We start from the raw sequence: 17,442 nt of genomic DNA, 5'->3' as shown, positions 1-17,442 counted from the left end.
AATAAACAAAATAAAAAAATAAAAATAAAAAAAAATCACAAGCTGGTTATAACTGGTGTATTTTATGTCATAGATCAAAACGTGAAAATATTTAGAGGCTTTGTTAACCACAGACCTTATTTCAGGCGATTTAGCAAAAACCCATTAAAAAAACTCATAGACTTTAGGGCGATGGAACCGGAAGATCTAAAATGCTAACTCTCTTCCAGGTTTTGCATACAAAAACACATAATCTCTGATGTACTCTATACTCAAGAACAGAGGACGCATGAAAGTACCCGGATGTGTTCTTGATATTGAGGATGCATCGAATGCAGACTTGACAGAATCGGACCGTTAAAAAAAAAATCCCAGAAGATGCTGCAAGCGGCCGATGTACGGAAGCCTGCAAGCTTTAAAGGTCTCGTTCTCACTTATAAGATTCCCGCTACAAGCTTGAAAATACACAAGTATGACGGCTCGTGAAAGTAAACATTTGTCCATTTGTTTTGCTTAATTTTAATAAAGTGATAACCTGAAGAAAGCCTGCAGTATTTTTATTGGCATATAATAAAAAAAAAATCTTAACATTGACAAAGCATAGGTAAGACAAAGGATACTCATTTGAATAGGTATGCGGTAAAATAAAAAGATATAAAATGATATGAAAACAATGCCTATAATAACATAGGTTATTACATTTGTTTGTGATGTTATGTTGCATTTATTGTGCATTAGCCGTTACTTATGCTGGGACGGTCAGTTGAGCAACAAGATCACAGCACATCTCAATTCTCACAAGGATGCGTTCTGTGTCCTCGCGTCCTTCCGAGTTCGTTCTTTCAAGGTCGCCTGGCAAGACCGGACTCCACGAGAACGCAAGTCCATTCTCTGCATTCTTTGAATTGAGAAACAGCTTTGGAGATAGGAACAGAACAACCAGGCAAAAGCAATTATAACTACAGACAACTGAACATGACAAAACACAGGATTTAAATACTTAGGCAAACAGGGAAGCTAACAAAATAATTAGACACAGCTGGGACAAATTTACTAATAATAATGGTAACCATAGGAACAAAGGAGTGGCGGGAAACAAAGGAACTGATCAAAATACAAACAGAAAGTCCAAACACAAACTGAAATGTGACATTACCTCCCCCTCCCGGAAGTCGCGTCCTAGCGCCAAAAAAAACGGTCTAGTGGGGCGGGAGCGTGGGCACCCTGGAGGCTGGCTAAGAGTGTCTTGGGCAGGACAGGAAGCCTCCAGGGCGGTACACACAGTACAGGGATCCAGGGTGGTGCTGGCAGCTCAGGGGACCAGGGCAGAGCCGGCAACTCAGGAGACCAGGGCACAGCAAAATAATAAAGTAAAATCCAATAAAAGCTATGTCTTAAGATAAGATTTAAATATACTGTCCTATAAGGCCAAAGGGAGTCGTTATCATTTTCATTAATAGCGTATAACACTGATGCGGCTTGTACAGTAGATCACATGACAATGCCACTTTTCAGGGAAATCGACCTTGAAAGAGCTTAATTGTCTCTGCATATTAAACTGGGATAAAAGAAAGCATGAGAAGCTACAAAACGCACTTTATCTTTATGAAACAGCTATTATAGCCATAATCATGTGCTATAGGAAGGAAAGAGTCAGGCTTTATTTGATCGGGAGTACACAAAGAAGACTGATGTCTACAAGACCATTTTGCGACTCAAATCTTCCAGAATGTATTAAATATCTGGAGCTAAATGCTTTTTTCATGACCTCCTTAAATAAAGCAGAGGTAGGAAAAATCACACACTGTGCCAGAATAAGCAACAAGACTTCAGCCTCCACAACATCCAACACCACCACTAACAGATGTCCTATTAACCCCACTCTTATCTGCTCAGGACAATATTTAGATATTCTTGGTGTTCACATCCAATTTTATTTCTCATTCTGATTTCCAGATAAGCCGCACTGTTTTGATTACCCTTATAAGTAATGCACTAGTAAATGTCAGGGCTCTCTTTTACCGAACGAGCCACATATTTGATGCTGGAAGGGCAGGCTCGTGGGAAAAATGTTTCCTTGTGGTTATACTGTAACTTGCTCCCGTTACAGGAAAGCGGTTTCTGCAGGGGTTTGACCGCAGCAGCACATCTGTGGCGTCTCAGCTTGGAACTCCACTAAAGCAAAAGGAGAAGGAACATGCCTTATGAGCAGAAGTACCACAGATGTGGCTTACACAAGCCAGGAGAGAAGCCTTCTCTAAGGACATTTATACATTCATGCCATTCTTGGATTGAATCTGTTCTCTGGTTACTCAAACTTATGATATACTCTCACATTTCAGGGCTAGCTAAACTAATTTAATCATTATTGTAACACTTCACATATAAGATCTTATTGTACTCAATGTTTTCAAACAGCAAGTTTGACCTTTCATTCTTTTTTGTCATAATTGACATTTCAGTCAGATGCTCACTTATAAATGAATTCCACCGAGGATATGAATGGATTTAACATCCATCTTCACATCATCATCGTAAAAACACTTTTCACAGGAATTACATGATATCAGATTATCCGAATCTGCTAAAAATCAGCATGGAATTTACTCCCATTTCAGTTATTTGAACCAAATCTGCATGGAATTTACTCCCATTTTACCTCTATACTGCAGAAACTTCTTGAGACTTGAGGTTTTAATTAGTATTTTTGACTTGTTTTTAACTAGTCCTTTAAACAAAATTTAAATTTGCTTGAGAAGCAGAACTGCAGAAAATGTTGAGACTTTTCAGAGAATATAAATTATCATTCAATGGTTTGGGGTCGGTAAGATTTTTAAAATGTTTTTGTTTGAAGTCTCTTCTGCTCACCAAGGCTGCATTTATTTGATCAAAAATACACTATAATCAGTAATATTCTGAAATATTTTAAAATTTAAAAAAATTGTTGGCTAAGCTGAATTTTCAGCATCATTACTCCAGTCTTCTACGAAGCCCCTAAAGGAACGTTGTGTTGGTAATAAAATTGAGATATAAGGGAAAAATATATTTCAATGCATAGCATTCTTTAATACGTGAACAGTGTAGGAGACTGACAGGGAAGAGAAGAATTTGTTGAATAAAGTTGTTATTTTTGTTTTGTTTTTGCGCACAAAAGGTCGCACTCTTGTCGCTTCATAACATTAAGGTTGAACCACTGTAGCCACATGGACTATTTTTACAATGTCTTTATTACCTTTCTGGACCTTGAAATTTGAAATAACATTGCTTTGTATAGGGAGACCAGAAAACTCCTAGATTTCATCAAAAATAACTTAATTTGTGTTCCAAAGATGAACGAAGGTGCTACGAGTTTGGAATGTAATAAGGGTGAGTAATTAATGACAGAAATTTCATTTTTGGGCAAACTAACCCTTTAAGCATGATCGAACTGTCTTATCTGAAAGCAATTTGTACTGACATATCTTAAAATAAGTCAGTGCCATTGTTTTGTCTCAAGATGCACACCAGCTTTTTTTCTAAGCATGTTTATAAAAGCTACTAAAATGTCCTAATTTAAAGGTGCAATAGGTGATTCTCTACAGAAAAATTTTTTGTTATACTGGTTGAAAGTCTCCTCATATCCTGATAGCAATCACTATGTTAAACGGTCTAAATGTATTTTTATAAATATATATCATTTGTGGAAGGCGTAGGACCATAAAATGTTCATCCAATTATTATATTCGGTCCGAATGAAATAATATGATGTCCTACATGCCTGTCAACGTATGTTTTTACGCGCACCCTGTTCGCGCAGACATCATACGTCATCAGCGTGTTTCATGCTATGCAGAGTTTATGTAGACAGACATCAGTCACGGAGCAGCGCAAACAAACAGCAGCCACCTTTTACATTTTCTACTGAATCAAAACAACCAGCTGCTGCGGTCACGCCATAACTACTGTAATTAAGAGATGGAAACCCATGAAGTTCTGTTCAGTCAGACTCGGAATTATGCGTTTCTATGTCAACAGTATCAACACTGAAATTAATCTGCAGCAGTACGGTACAAGATAAGTTGTTTACGTTCGTTTTTATGTGCTTTTTGTCACATGAGGTAGTTTAACGCCGTCTCTTGTGATGCTTTGCCGAGAGCAGATGTGAATGTGTGTCTTCTTCATGTGTTTTGGAGGAGGTGTGGCTTTGGGTGGAATCGTATGCTTTCAATGCTAGCAGGCTAATGTTAGCATTTCCCAGATCACCAACTGCACCTTTAACTAAAGCTTACTCCTGGCTTAATGTCTGTGAATCCAGGCCATAGACAGGCTAGTTCTTTTGACTTGGGTAAGTAAGCAATCACCAAGCAACACTCTAGCAACCACCAAGCATTTATGTTCATGGCACAAACAGTGCAGTGCAACATGCTAATAACCAATCGAAACTGCACAGCAACGGCCTGGTAACTACCCATAACACTCATACAAAAGACTGTGTGTCTGATATTGCTTGTGTTAAGTTGCTGTAATCACAATTCCAGCTATCATAAGCTATTAAATAATGTTTAGATAGGCTATGTATTTGTACAAGTACTGCTCCATCATCCCAGCTAACAGGGTCTGTTCTCAGGATATTGGCTAATGTTCTGAGACGGTTCTTTCATAGTTATGAATAAATGTTCCGGCAGTAACAATAACAGAATGTTTGTTCAAAGTTTTCTGGTAATAATGATAATTAATTCTGGTAAAAATAAAGCAAAACATTCTCAGAACATATTTTTGTTAGATGACATATTAGCAAGAAGCAAGGCGTTAATAAAGATAACTAAACTGGAATCCCTGCTTTAAACCTAACCACTCACAGCAAGCAAAGCTAAAGGATATGATACAATCCCATTCAAGCTTGTCTTCCAGAAGCAATCATTCATGACAGACATTTTGGCATGTCTGAACATCCATTAATATTCACTAACTGCTTCCCTTGTATAACACAAACTTGTTCACAGGAAGCACTTTGCATATCAGAGGTGTTTTTCAGAACGAGGCCAGAGTCCTGATCATCCACTACAGGAAGTTCCTCTTGGTGTGAAGGGGCCGCTGTATGACCGAGGGCTTCCTGTCAGTGTGTGACGGCGTGGGGTGGTCTGGATGAGGCCCGAGACTGACAGGCACCGTCACAGGCAGCTCTTGGCTTCACAACCACTGCCACATCTTCAAAAAGCCCAGGTCAAGGGCCAAGAGCTTTCCTTTCACAGAGGGCTTTGCTTAAACCCTCTTGACATACCAGGACAAAAGGCAAAAAGAAACAGCTACAAAATACTAAGCATGAAACAGCATCAAATAAGACCTGACAGAATAAAAAGAAAAAAAAAACGATGGGCACTTCAAAAATGAGCATGGATGCATGAATGAGATTTACAGATGACAAAGACATTGGATGGGTCTGAATTTTGGCAATTGGGTTGGAAGAGAAATTCTTCTGAAATGTAGATGGGTGGCAAAGTTAAATTAGATCTTACAAAATAAGGCCAAATGTTAGAACTCGTAAAATGGCTAATGAACAGTCTTTTATTTAAAGACCCCATTTGTCTGCTATATTGCAAAAATAGATCAAACGAAAACCTCTTTTCCATTATCCTGTTAAGAGGGCTCTTTACTTCTCTCCGTATCTAATCAGCCTTTGGGGCATAGTGATACAAACAGAGCTTTGAACACCATCTCTTTACAGAGGGCAAACTGATAACTGCAAACCTGGACCTGACTGACCACAGTACAATCTTTAGACGGGACGCCCACAGACTGTCTGATGTAGATTGCGTGGTAAAAATATCAGCAGTGCTAATCGCTATCTAATTGGCTGGATTCTTGCATCCTCCATTAGATAGCGTGCACAGGCTTTTGGGTGAGAAATGTCCAGGTTAAGAAATTACATTTTGTATAAAGAAAACAAAACCTATTTTTAAAACTATTGTGACTTTTTGCATTGATGTTTTATTATAGTTAATAAAGCACATTTCCTCCTTCAAATTATCATTAAAGTGTTAGTTCACCCAAAAATGAAAATTCTGTCATTAATTACTCACCCTCATGTCGTTCCACACCCGTAAGAACTTCCTTCATCTTCAGAACACAAATTAAGATATTTTTGATAAAATCCGATGGCTCAGTGAGGCCTGCATTGACAGCAAGACAATTTCAGATGCAGAAAGCTACTAAAGACGTATTTAAAACAGTTCATGTGACTACAGTGGTTCAACCTTAATGTTATGAAGCGACGAGAATACTTTTTGTGTGCCAAAAAAACAAAATAACGACTTTGTTCAACAATATCTAGTGATGGGCGATTTCAAAACACTGCTTCATGAAGCTTCAAAGCGTTACGAATCTTTTGTTTTGAATCAGTGGTTCGGAGCGTGTATCAAAGTCACGCCCCCCAGTGGTGAACCATTGAAATTTCGAAACACTTATGACATAACGAAGCCTCGTTTACTGAAATCACGTGACTTTGGCAGTTTGATACACGCTCCGAACCACTGATTCAAAACAAAAGTTTCGTAAAGCTTCGAAGCTTCATGAAGCAGTGTTTTGAAATTGCCCATCACTAGATATTGTTGAATAAAGTCTTTGTTTTAGTTTTTTGGCACACAAAAAGTATTCTCGTCGCTTTAAAACATTAAGGTTGCACCACTGTACTCACATGAACTGTTTTAAATATGTCTTTAGTAGCTTTCGGGGCATCTGAAAGTGTTAATGATCTTGCTGGCAATGCAAGCCTCACTGAGCCATTGGATTTTATCAAAAATATCTTATATATCTCTTTTTCTTATATCTGTGTCCTGAAGATGAAGGAAGGTCTTACGGGTGTAAAACGACATGAGGGTGAGTAATTAATGACAGAATTTAAATTTTTTGGTGAACTAAACCTTTAATGCAAAGCTAAAATAAAATAAAATAATATATTTAATCTTAATTTTTCATAACCCTTTTTTCCTTTTTTTATTTTGGGGTGACTATTGAAGATTCACCCTTTTATAAGTCCAGTACTCTAAATGAACATGCTGAGAGTGTAGAAACTTATGAATGATGGCTGGTCCAATTTTGCGAAAATTTGAGGAATTACTATTCACTGGACCTTACCCTCGGTAGAGGTAAACTATTCCTAATAAGTCACATATAAAGGAGCCAATCCAAGACTATGCCATATTTTATTATTCAGACACCATGCAGTTTAATAGTCACCCTCTGAAGAGCTGCATGCCAGCACTGTCTGTTTGTCTGTCAGCATAAATGTCTTCAGGAAATAAATGAAAGATGGCAAACATGAACATGGGCGTACAGTCTTCAGGGCATTCATCAAAGCTTGTCCAGCATGATTTCCTGAATAGCAGTGGACACAACATTCAGGCTTGGACTTTTGACTTCTGGTTTGGCAGAAAAGGGCCCAATTTTATGGCTGTATATGTGCAAATTAGCATAGCTCATTTCCAAAACGCTGTGACAACACAGCACAACCCAAACCATTTTATGTCTCTGCTACAAACACATTACTTCTTCTTACTCAAGAAATAGTTGTATATATAATAAAAAGGTGTGTAATTCAATAAGCTCACAGGTTGGTAGAACAAGTTCAAAGTTCATGTCTCACAATACTGTACACCATAGAGTACATTCAGCACTGCAAGGCAACATTCTCACACTTAAAAAAGAGAACTGGACGTAAAATGTGAGATTTGATGAAAGTATATGCTACTTAAATGTTAGTATGCAAAATATGAGTCGAAAATGAGATTACTTTCAAAGCTGATTAGCTTCAACCATTCCCTTTTTAGATGCAGTGCAAAGTTCAAGTCTGAACAAAGTTGGATTCTGTGAGTGAGTTTCATTTCAAAATATGACATGTTTTTGAAACTGATTTCTGTGAAACTACAACTTCAGAAATAAGCAGAAAAGTTAACACATTATAAGATAATTGTAAGTATCCAGTGGCCGTTTTAGCTTAGCTAGCATGCTAAACAGCTAATGGCATGCCCAAAAGAATGATGTACACATAAATCAGGGATGATAAAATCCACAATGGATAAAAATAACTATACAAGATCACTTGAAGACCGTAGTTGGAGTCAAGACCGCACCCTCCAAGATCCAGACCAAGACCAGATCCCTCAAAGCCCAGATCCAGACCAAAACTTTACTGAAAAGGTGAGCTAATCCATAGTTTCAATTAGATTTGACACATTAAACTTACTGGAGCATATCAGTACCCTATTTTCTGAATATGAACCAGAATTTCCTTTTCATATGACAATCACTAATTCCACATATTTTGCTAGATTTTCAAAGACGATGTATCCTCTTATGTTAGGACATGTATTCCAACACGCAAAATCCTGGCAGCATTCCTTACCAAATGCCTACAATTTAGAGTAAAGAGGTGATTTAGGTGTTCACATATTTGGCAGCTGCAGATCCAGTTCTTGCAAAGTTCATCTTTCAGAATCTTTTAGCATAAAATTGCTGCTAAATTTGAGGCACACATTCCTTAATAAATTTGATTAGGGGTTGCGGTTTTCCCTGGAAATACACATTTGATGCAAGCAACACGAGTCAAAATCTATCAATCAGTTCATTTAGAAGACTAAAGGAGAAAAAGCCACAAGAGAGAAGATGAGTTCTCCACATTAAGAGAAAAAGAACAACTTCTTCCCTTGATTTCAGTCACTTTTTCACTTTTCCATAAAATAAATACACAAAATGAATATTTTTTACATCTGTTGTAACTAAAAGTTCAAACAGGCTTCTAATCCCCAGTAACTCGTCTCAGATTTCTCAAGCAGGCAGTACATACTTCACTACATACTTCATACCGCTGGCACTGAGGGTTCTCACATCATAGACATCACCCTTCACTACCTCACTACACTGACCGTGAAGGGGAATGCATTATATTTGAGAGCTATTCATAAGTCCAAACGGGCTAAAATAGCTGTATACTAATAATTTCTATGACTGATCTTTATTTACTACTTCATTACACAGATATAATGCCACAATTCATGACTCTAAGCTCTGACCATCACCATCTGGCCTGCGTGTCCGTCCACCCTTAAAAAAGCATTGCGTCAGATGAAGGGGGAAGCCCCAGTCTGCACGTCAGAGCTGGGACAACCTCTCCCGTTCACACCCCAACAATAACAGACAAAACAACAATGTCAGAGTGGGTGTGTGTGGCTGAGAGTGAGCATTGCATTGTAAAACCACCTGATTGACAGATAAAGGAAGGTGCTTTTAGTGTAATTATTGAGGTGGCGACAAGTATAACCATATTCTGAAAAGCTTTGGAAATCACAGGGGTGCCACAAAAGTTCTTTTTAAGCAGAGCCTTGCATTGGGTAAGTGATAATTAGCTGTTTGGATGGACAGCAATGCACCTCCTGTCGATTCACTGTAGGATAAAGAGAGGCTTTTCCTTTCATGTAGTCATCTGTGCCACACATTTAAAAGCACATTTGCTTTTTAAAGTCCCCTCAGGTTATGTTTCCCTCAATAAATGGATTACAGAAAAATGCATAACATCTGTAACTGCCCTAATGGGACTTATAAAACTTTTAGTCTGTCTATTTGTCTGTCTGTCTGTCTATCAACTGTCCCTCAGAGTAATGCAAAGTTTGATTAGTCTGAAAATGTCATGTCTAATTTAACAAAAAAAAACTGATTTTGCTAGATTTGCTAAAAGATGATGATCTTGATGGTATGATGGTATCATCATAATGTAACACTATGGCAATATACAGCATATATATATATATATATATATATATATATATATATATATATATATACAGACATACTTTTTCACTATTTGTTTCTTTCATCATTTCTTTCATCATATTAGTGGATGAAATGAAAGTGTCATTACCTGTGTCTGCTTGCTGCCCTCGCCCCGTTTAAAGGCTGAGTCTGAGTCTGGGTCCCTGCGTACAGGTTATACCGCTGAGGATACGACGCGCTCCAAACATCTCCAGAAAAAACCAACACCAGCATCGATATCAAAAGAACTGCTCCATCCATCACAGCGCACGTCGGTCTGTAACAATGTCTAACACTATATAACTAACGAATTCTCTCTAATTAACTTTTATTCCACCAAAAATAGCGTTTTCGCGGTGTCTAGAGGAGCTTCTTTACACTCCCAGAAGTTCGTACTATCGATCCATTACGCGCGTCTTGAGCGCTGCTTCCAGAAGTGTCGGATAAATCTCTCAAATCGACGCGTAACGGCGCTTTCCCTCCTTTCGCGCTGATAAAACAACCTAAACTCCCTCTATCCTTCTTTTGAATGGTTTGTAATATTTGTCGGTACATCCAAACAAAGCAATCCGGAAAACTGGAGGAGTTTTCTTGGAAAGGAGATGCAGTGAGTTTGGATTGAGGGGAGCCAGTGCGCTCTGACGCACTCCAACGTCCCCAGTACACACACACACACTCTCTCAACATCTCCCTCCCCTCTAGAAACCCTCCCTCCAGTGCACTGATGACAGAATCACAGCAAACTATGCTTAAAAAACCAACAGGACCACGTGTGTGAATACTGGGTGATTATGAAATCTCAGTGACATACATTGGTGAACAGCAGTGATTGAAACCATATGGCCTCTTGATAGAATGGCTGATGTCCCACATCTGATCTTTATTGTGGTTACCTTAGGTGAAGAGAGCAGCTTTTGTACTTATGAGAGCCCACTTCAGAAAGTTTAACTCCTTTGTGCAGTTTGTTCTAGTAATAATTCTTAGTTTTATTAAAGTTCGGTTAGATTACATGAGTGAATCTCACAAAATCTGTCAAGATCATTACCAGGTGATATTTCACCCAAAAGTTAAAAGAAAGAAAAATAAGAAATTATATTTTCATTCAGTATTTAGTGTATTTTATTTATGTTTTTAAGTAAGCAATAAGGTACGAGATTCCGCTTCGCGTCGTGCCTAACAATGCCCTTCAGCCGTGACTTATTCATGATACAGCACTAGCCTCGAGTACCTTATTGCTTTTATAAAATGGTTACCACACAATACAAATATTAAAGCCAAAAATACGTATCAATGCAACTTTCATGAAGTAAACTTTGACTAAAAGCCTTCCTTCCACCGGAAAAAATAGTCCCTTACCGTGAACAGCAACAGAAGTTACATTATTACGCCATTAGATGGTGGCAAAGACTGTCTTTATGAGTGTGTCAGTCAATAGCAAAAACTTTTATATTGAAAAGACTGAATTGCTGTGAACACGGAACAAGACGCAAATGACAAATGCTTTGACTAGCGCTGTCAGTCACGGGAAAACCCCTTAACTGTTAAAAGGACAAGATATCGCAGCAGACATTTAAACATATGTTTTATTATGAACATAGGACTGACCTGAAGGAAAATGCTAAATCTGAAGGCAGGTAATAAACTCGCTCACTCGATCTCTTTCTCACAATACTCTTCTAAACTTCAATGAACAATATCAATTCAGAACAAATATGTTGCTAAGACTGGTTGCTAAGGGTGTTGTGTAGTGATACACAGAACCGTTGGGTGAAGCGGTCATAGCCGTGTTTTATCGTGAATAAAACACAGCTATTGACCAATCTGAATCAAGGACAGGAACCAACCGTTTTATAATATAATTTAATTATATTTCAGTGACCATTAAGATTTTTTTTTTCAATAACAATATTTTCATGAAAATTAAGCACTTTCTCATTACTGTAAAACATTTAAATGGTAAACTATTTATATGTCATGTTGGTATTGTTGTACTGTAATTTGTGCTGATTAAAAATTAGTAAAATATTGAATTACACTAATAAGGAATGCTACTGAGAATCATGGGTATTACAAAAAACAACTTAACATTAAACAATGAGAATTTTTGGAAAAAAATAGTCATGAAAATATATATTACAATATTGCTACGAAAAACAAAAAACACTATTTTCTTAAACTAAAATATTATGTATGAAATATTAACAAGAAATTAGATTCTTCCATTTGCTCTCTAAGTTTTAAGAAAGACTATGTGGAAAAGTGGCGTTTTTATTTATTTATTTTTTTAAACCTATTTTACCCCCCCCCCCCCCCCCCCCTTTTTTGTCTTATCTGTAATGTTTATGCAGATTAGAGGATTTGCATAGACAAATCAAAAATAGTTCTCATTTGCCGTAAATGTCAGCCAACTGTGTGCTATTTTAAAAAATGTTAATGGCCTCTATTTTAAAACAGATCTCAGATGAATGTTTAAAGAATGTTTCTCACTGGTTTATCTCTGAAAGATCTATCTTTTCCACTCCTTTGAAGCCCTACAGCTGTGAAAAACTATTTGTTACACTTTCCAAAAGTGGGATGGCTTTGGGGCGAAAAAAGCGAGAGAAAATAGCAAAGCAGCCTGCTGTTCTTCAATAGAGGAATGTAAACCAAACATCTGTGGTTTTGTAGACAATGGTAAACTGCATTAAAAAGGATGAAAATGAATATACCCACACAGAGGAGTGAACTATAACGCCTGTAACCGTATGTGTGAAAGAAAAAGACACAGACAGAGGAAAGGGCAGCGCAGCAGGCCGTAAGCAGAGCTTTTCTGCTGTCACTCACAGATTGTGCAGACAGTATAAGGCGGAGATGTGAAGCATTTCAGTAATGCTCTCTGTTCCGCCACAACCACCTGTAACGGTGCCCTGGTTTGACCTCAGGCACCAGACAGACCCCAGACCCGTCTAATTTACCACCTCCCAGTTCAGTCATGCATGTTCAGGCATGAAGTGCTAGTAGATCTAGACTTATTAGATAAATAAATGAAGTTTAAAATGCATTTAGGAAATCCTGACTGTCTTTGTACCAGCGTTACATCCACTTCAGCATGAATCCATAGTCAGTCTTTTGTGCTCATCTGTCAGAATAATTCGACAGGCTTTTCACCAATAAAAAAAAAAAAAGAGCTCTGCCTCAGGCTGGGTAGCAGCAGTGTGGCAGAGGGTCACTGAAGTGTCAATAAGGAAAGGCTCAGCCTGTTAAACTTAGTCAGGGAGCTCTGGTGAGCGAGAGATGCTGTGTGGTGGCAGCTCACAGTTAAACACTGTAATCATTAAACAGAAACACATGTTTCTTAAAGAGCAAAATTATACTTGCTGAGCTCTTTTATTTTCCCAATAAAAGTATACAATTACATGGCTTTTCAATTAAAAAATAAATACCTTGATCCAAAAGATCACTACCTCCAGCAGCACTACTGAAATTTATCATGTCAATTAAAATATTCTTATGCAAATAGAATAAAATTACATGTATAACATGTAATAAATAAATAAATATAAAATAGTATATAACTTTAAAATGCAAGTACAAATATACTCAATTTAAATTAAAATTAAATCTAAATAAAATTATATTATACATAATTATTAAATTTATATGCATAAATGCGTAATAATACTAATAATGCTACTAATAATAATGGTAAATATTACCATGTATTCATACATAAATGAATATATATAGTTATGTGAAAAAGTTAGGACACCCTATTGAATTGAATTCCATGTTTTTCCATATCAGGACATAATAAAAAATCATCTGGTCCTTGTCAGGTCCTAAAATTTGGAAAATAAAACCTCAGATGAACAACAACACATGACATATCACACCGTATCATTAAAAGGGACAAATCCATGTGTGACAAACTAAGGACACCCTTAGGGTCCTATGGCGCAGATGCACTTAGGATGTGTCTAAAAGTGTTGTCCCTATTCTCTTAATGAATAATGGGTGTGTTTTGGGCATGACATGCAATAAACCAATCAGGGTCTCATCTCCCATTCCCTTTAAAAGCCAGTTGCACTCGCGCCATTGCGGATTCGCTATTTACATGGCGGAATTTCAGACTGTCCTACAAAAAACGTCCTCCAAAAAACGTTTTTCAAGCACATTATTATGACCTATATTTACGTTTTAAAGTCATGCGCCCTCTAGTTGGCATAAAATAATGACAGTGTCGTGTTACGTCTGTCATTACCAATCAAAATGCGTGTTCATTTAAATGCAATGTGTAGACTTTTTACACCATTTGTCAAACCTCATTTTTTTTTTTTTTTTTATTAACGACTACAACCACCCCACCCCTAAACCTACCCTTAGTGATTTATAGTGCATATACACTTTATGAGCACATACGTTCCCTGGGATCGAACCCACGATCGCATGATTACATGATTGCATATTGTTATATATTGCAAAGCTCTGCCAATTGAGCTACACAAAACCAAAATATGAAGCAGATAAAAGGGATCAATGCATTAAAATGAAAGTGTCCTGCTGTCGATAGGGGTGCAACTTTAGCAAACGCTCCTATGGGTCGTATTTCAGGGAAGTGACAAACGACCTATATAGGCATATTGGTTGGAGAACATGTTGCGGAATTTGCAAGCGGAAAAACTGAACGCTTCTCTAGGGAGGAAATGGACCTGCTCGTGTGTGAAGTTAAAGCGCGAGTAGACCATCTATGGGAAAAGCCGGATTCCACCAAAGCATTTTTATCTTTATGCACACAATAATAATCTTTTACATTGTAATCCTTTTATTTGGCATGTTTGTGTGTGTAATAAGCAGAGTGTACACGCATTGTGCACCTGCATATAGGCACATATTACTAACGCGCTCTTTAAATAACAAAACAAATATTGCGCCATTGACTTTAGACCAGGTTTCAGGTGGTCAATGGCGCAGTCTATTTTTAGTTGCCTCAAAATAGCAACACGCCAACAATGCACCTGAACACACCTCGTTTTCAGACCATCACGCCCAGGGGCGCACAAATGGGCACAAATGCACTTGCTATTTAAACAACAAGACACAGGACATGAAAATGATAACTGCGTCGGGCTGAAACTAGCAAAAAACACTTGCGTCGGCCCTGGCACCACATTGTGCCGGGTGTGTGATAGGGCCCTTACTGTTAACATAAGAATTAAGAGGGTAAGTAACAGTCAGGCACTGCTAATCAAATGCCTTTGATTAATTGATCATCAGCAACTGTGAGCACCTCTATAAAAACTTTAGTTCTAGCAGTTTGCTGGTCTGGAGCATTCAGGTGTGTGTTAACATAATGCCAAGGAGGAAAGACATCAGCAATGAGAGAAGCAATTGTTGCTGCCATCAATTTGGGAAGGATTATACAGCCATTTCCCAACAATTTGAAGTCCATCATTCTACAGGGAGGAAAATTATTCACACGTGGAAGACATTCAAGACAGCTGCCAATCTTCCCAGGAGTGGACGTCCAAGCAAATTCAACCCAAGATCAGACTGTGTAATGCTCAGAGAAATTGCAGACAACCCAAGAACTACACCTCAGACTCTACAATCCTCAGTTAACATGTTAAATGATAAAGTTCAAGACAGTACAATTAGTAAAAGACAGGACACGTATGGCATGTTTGGAAGGGTTTCCAGGAGAAAGCCTTTTCTCTCTAAAAAAAAAACATGGCAGCACGGCTTAGGTTTGCAAAGTTGCATCTGAAGGAACCACAAGACTTCTGGAGCAAAGTCCTTTGAACAGACAAGACCAAAGTGGAGATGTTTGGCCATAATGCACAGCACCAAGTTTGGTGAAATCTAAAAACAGCATATCAGAACAAACACCTCATACCAAAAGTCAAGCATGCTGGTGGAGGGGTGATGATTTGGGGCTTGTTTTGTAGCCACAGGTCCTTGGCATCTCACAGTCTTTGAGTCGACCATGAACTCTGTATACCAAAGTATTCTAGAGTTAAATGTGGCCAAAATTGGGAAATGCAACTGGACAATGATCTGAAGATCACCAGCAAATCTACAACAGAATGGCTGAAAAAGAAAAGAATAAAGGTGTTGCAATGGCCTAGTCAAGTCCAGACCTCATCCTGACTGAAAGCTGCAGCGAGAGCTGTGCACAGACAAATGCTCACAAACCCTTAATAAACTGGAGCAATGTTGTAAAGAAGAGCAGGCCAAAATTCCTCCAGAACGATGTAAGAGACTGATAAAGTCATACAGAAAATTATTACTTCAGGTTATTGCTGCTAAAAGTAGATCTATAAGCAATTAAATCATAGGGTGTGCTTAGTTTGTCCCCCATGGCTTTTCCATCTTGGATTTATTTTTGTTAAATAAATAATGATACGGTGTGATATGTCATGTGCTGTTGTTCATCTAAGGTTTTATTTTCCAAATTTTAAGACCTACCAAGGACCAGATTTTTATTATTTCCTGATATGGAAAACCATGGAATTCATAAGGATTGTCCTAAATTTTTCACATGACTGTTTGTAGTTTAGTATAACAATAATAAAATGGATCATTTAAATGATTATAAATTATATAATTTTCATTTTATATATGTAAGTTAGGATGCCTTTAATGTGGTTTATATTTTATATTTAAGTACTAGGAAATAGTTTAGGTTAAACATATATCAAAGTCCCTTTAAGACAAGTCATTTCACTCGGCGGCCATCTTTGAAACGCCTCTTGTGCATGCAAGTGCAGCTCCTATCTCTTTGAATTGGGAAACATCAAATTCTCCAAAGCTGTTTGCCAAGCTTTCGATTAAATTTCATATTTGAAATGACCAATGAAATCTGACAACTCTCTCATACATTTTGTTTCTAAACGCTCAAATCATCATCACAAGAAAACAGTATTTTCCAGGCTGGATCAAGCTCATGCGCATGTGCAATCCTAAATGCGCGTCTCTTGTGTCTCATTTCGGAGGCGCGCGTCTAATTGTTTCTATAGGAACTGGAGCTTCTAACGGCCGCTGCAGTGGCGCGATGACTTTACCAATCGGCGATTGGCTCTTATTTAGAAGGCGGGACTTATTCCGCCATATTGCGCGTTGCACTTTCTCCCATTCATAATAGCTAATACGAGTGAAGCGTCTTGTGTTATTCTATAGTCTTTGACATTTAATCACAATGGATACCAGTAGTTTAGTATAAAACCATGTGCTATAGACATTAGTCAGGGTAGTATTATTAATATTCATACAAATATTTTTCTACTGTTGTTTAACAACATGCCAATTGTTCAGCTGACGAAACATCTTTCTAAAAACTTTCAGTAGACAAAAACCTTCATTAGATGCGCTTTAGGAACTTTATACAGTGCATGTGGCAATATGGCGTCAACCCTGACTAAAATCTACAAGCTACAAACAACCTGCCAGTTACACCAGTTATTGATTGCACTTTAAGTTAAGTACCACCAAAAACCTCAAGTATGCCCGTAATTGGTAAGGATTCATAGAACTTTTAGTCTATGGTGTAACGATCAAACTGCGTCACACCAAAACACTTGACCAAAACATTTTTGAGAGCAACCAGCTGTGCTAGACGACCAGGCATATGTGGAAAATGATCGCTGCCCTACACTTACAGTTACATCAACAGCTGTGTTTACAGTGTAATTAGGGGGTCTCCCT

At 37.8% G+C, this 17,442-nt stretch overlaps 1 protein-coding gene across 1 annotated transcript in view; it reads right to left on the bottom strand.

Moving 5' to 3' along the window:
- The window catches only part of emilin1b (elastin microfibril interfacer 1b), a 29,871-nt gene extending 19,415 nt beyond the window's left edge, over positions 1 to 10,456 (bottom strand). Inside the window, exon 1 of the mRNA XM_051867723.1 lies at positions 9,872 to 10,456. Within this exon, the coding sequence (XP_051723683.1) occupies positions 9,872 to 10,023 (152 nt within the window). The 5' untranslated portion in view covers positions 10,024 to 10,456. The remainder of the gene's footprint in view (positions 1 to 9,871) is intronic.
- Positions 10,457 to 17,442: the final 6,986 nt, after the last annotated feature.

Source organism: Ctenopharyngodon idella, chromosome 17 (assembly GCF_019924925.1).
Source record: "Ctenopharyngodon idella isolate HZGC_01 chromosome 17, HZGC01, whole genome shotgun sequence".
Classification (NCBI taxonomy): domain Eukaryota; kingdom Metazoa; phylum Chordata; class Actinopteri; order Cypriniformes; family Xenocyprididae; genus Ctenopharyngodon; species Ctenopharyngodon idella.
Note: the sequence above shows the minus strand (reverse complement) of the source record. Positions and strands in the feature narration are given on the sequence as shown.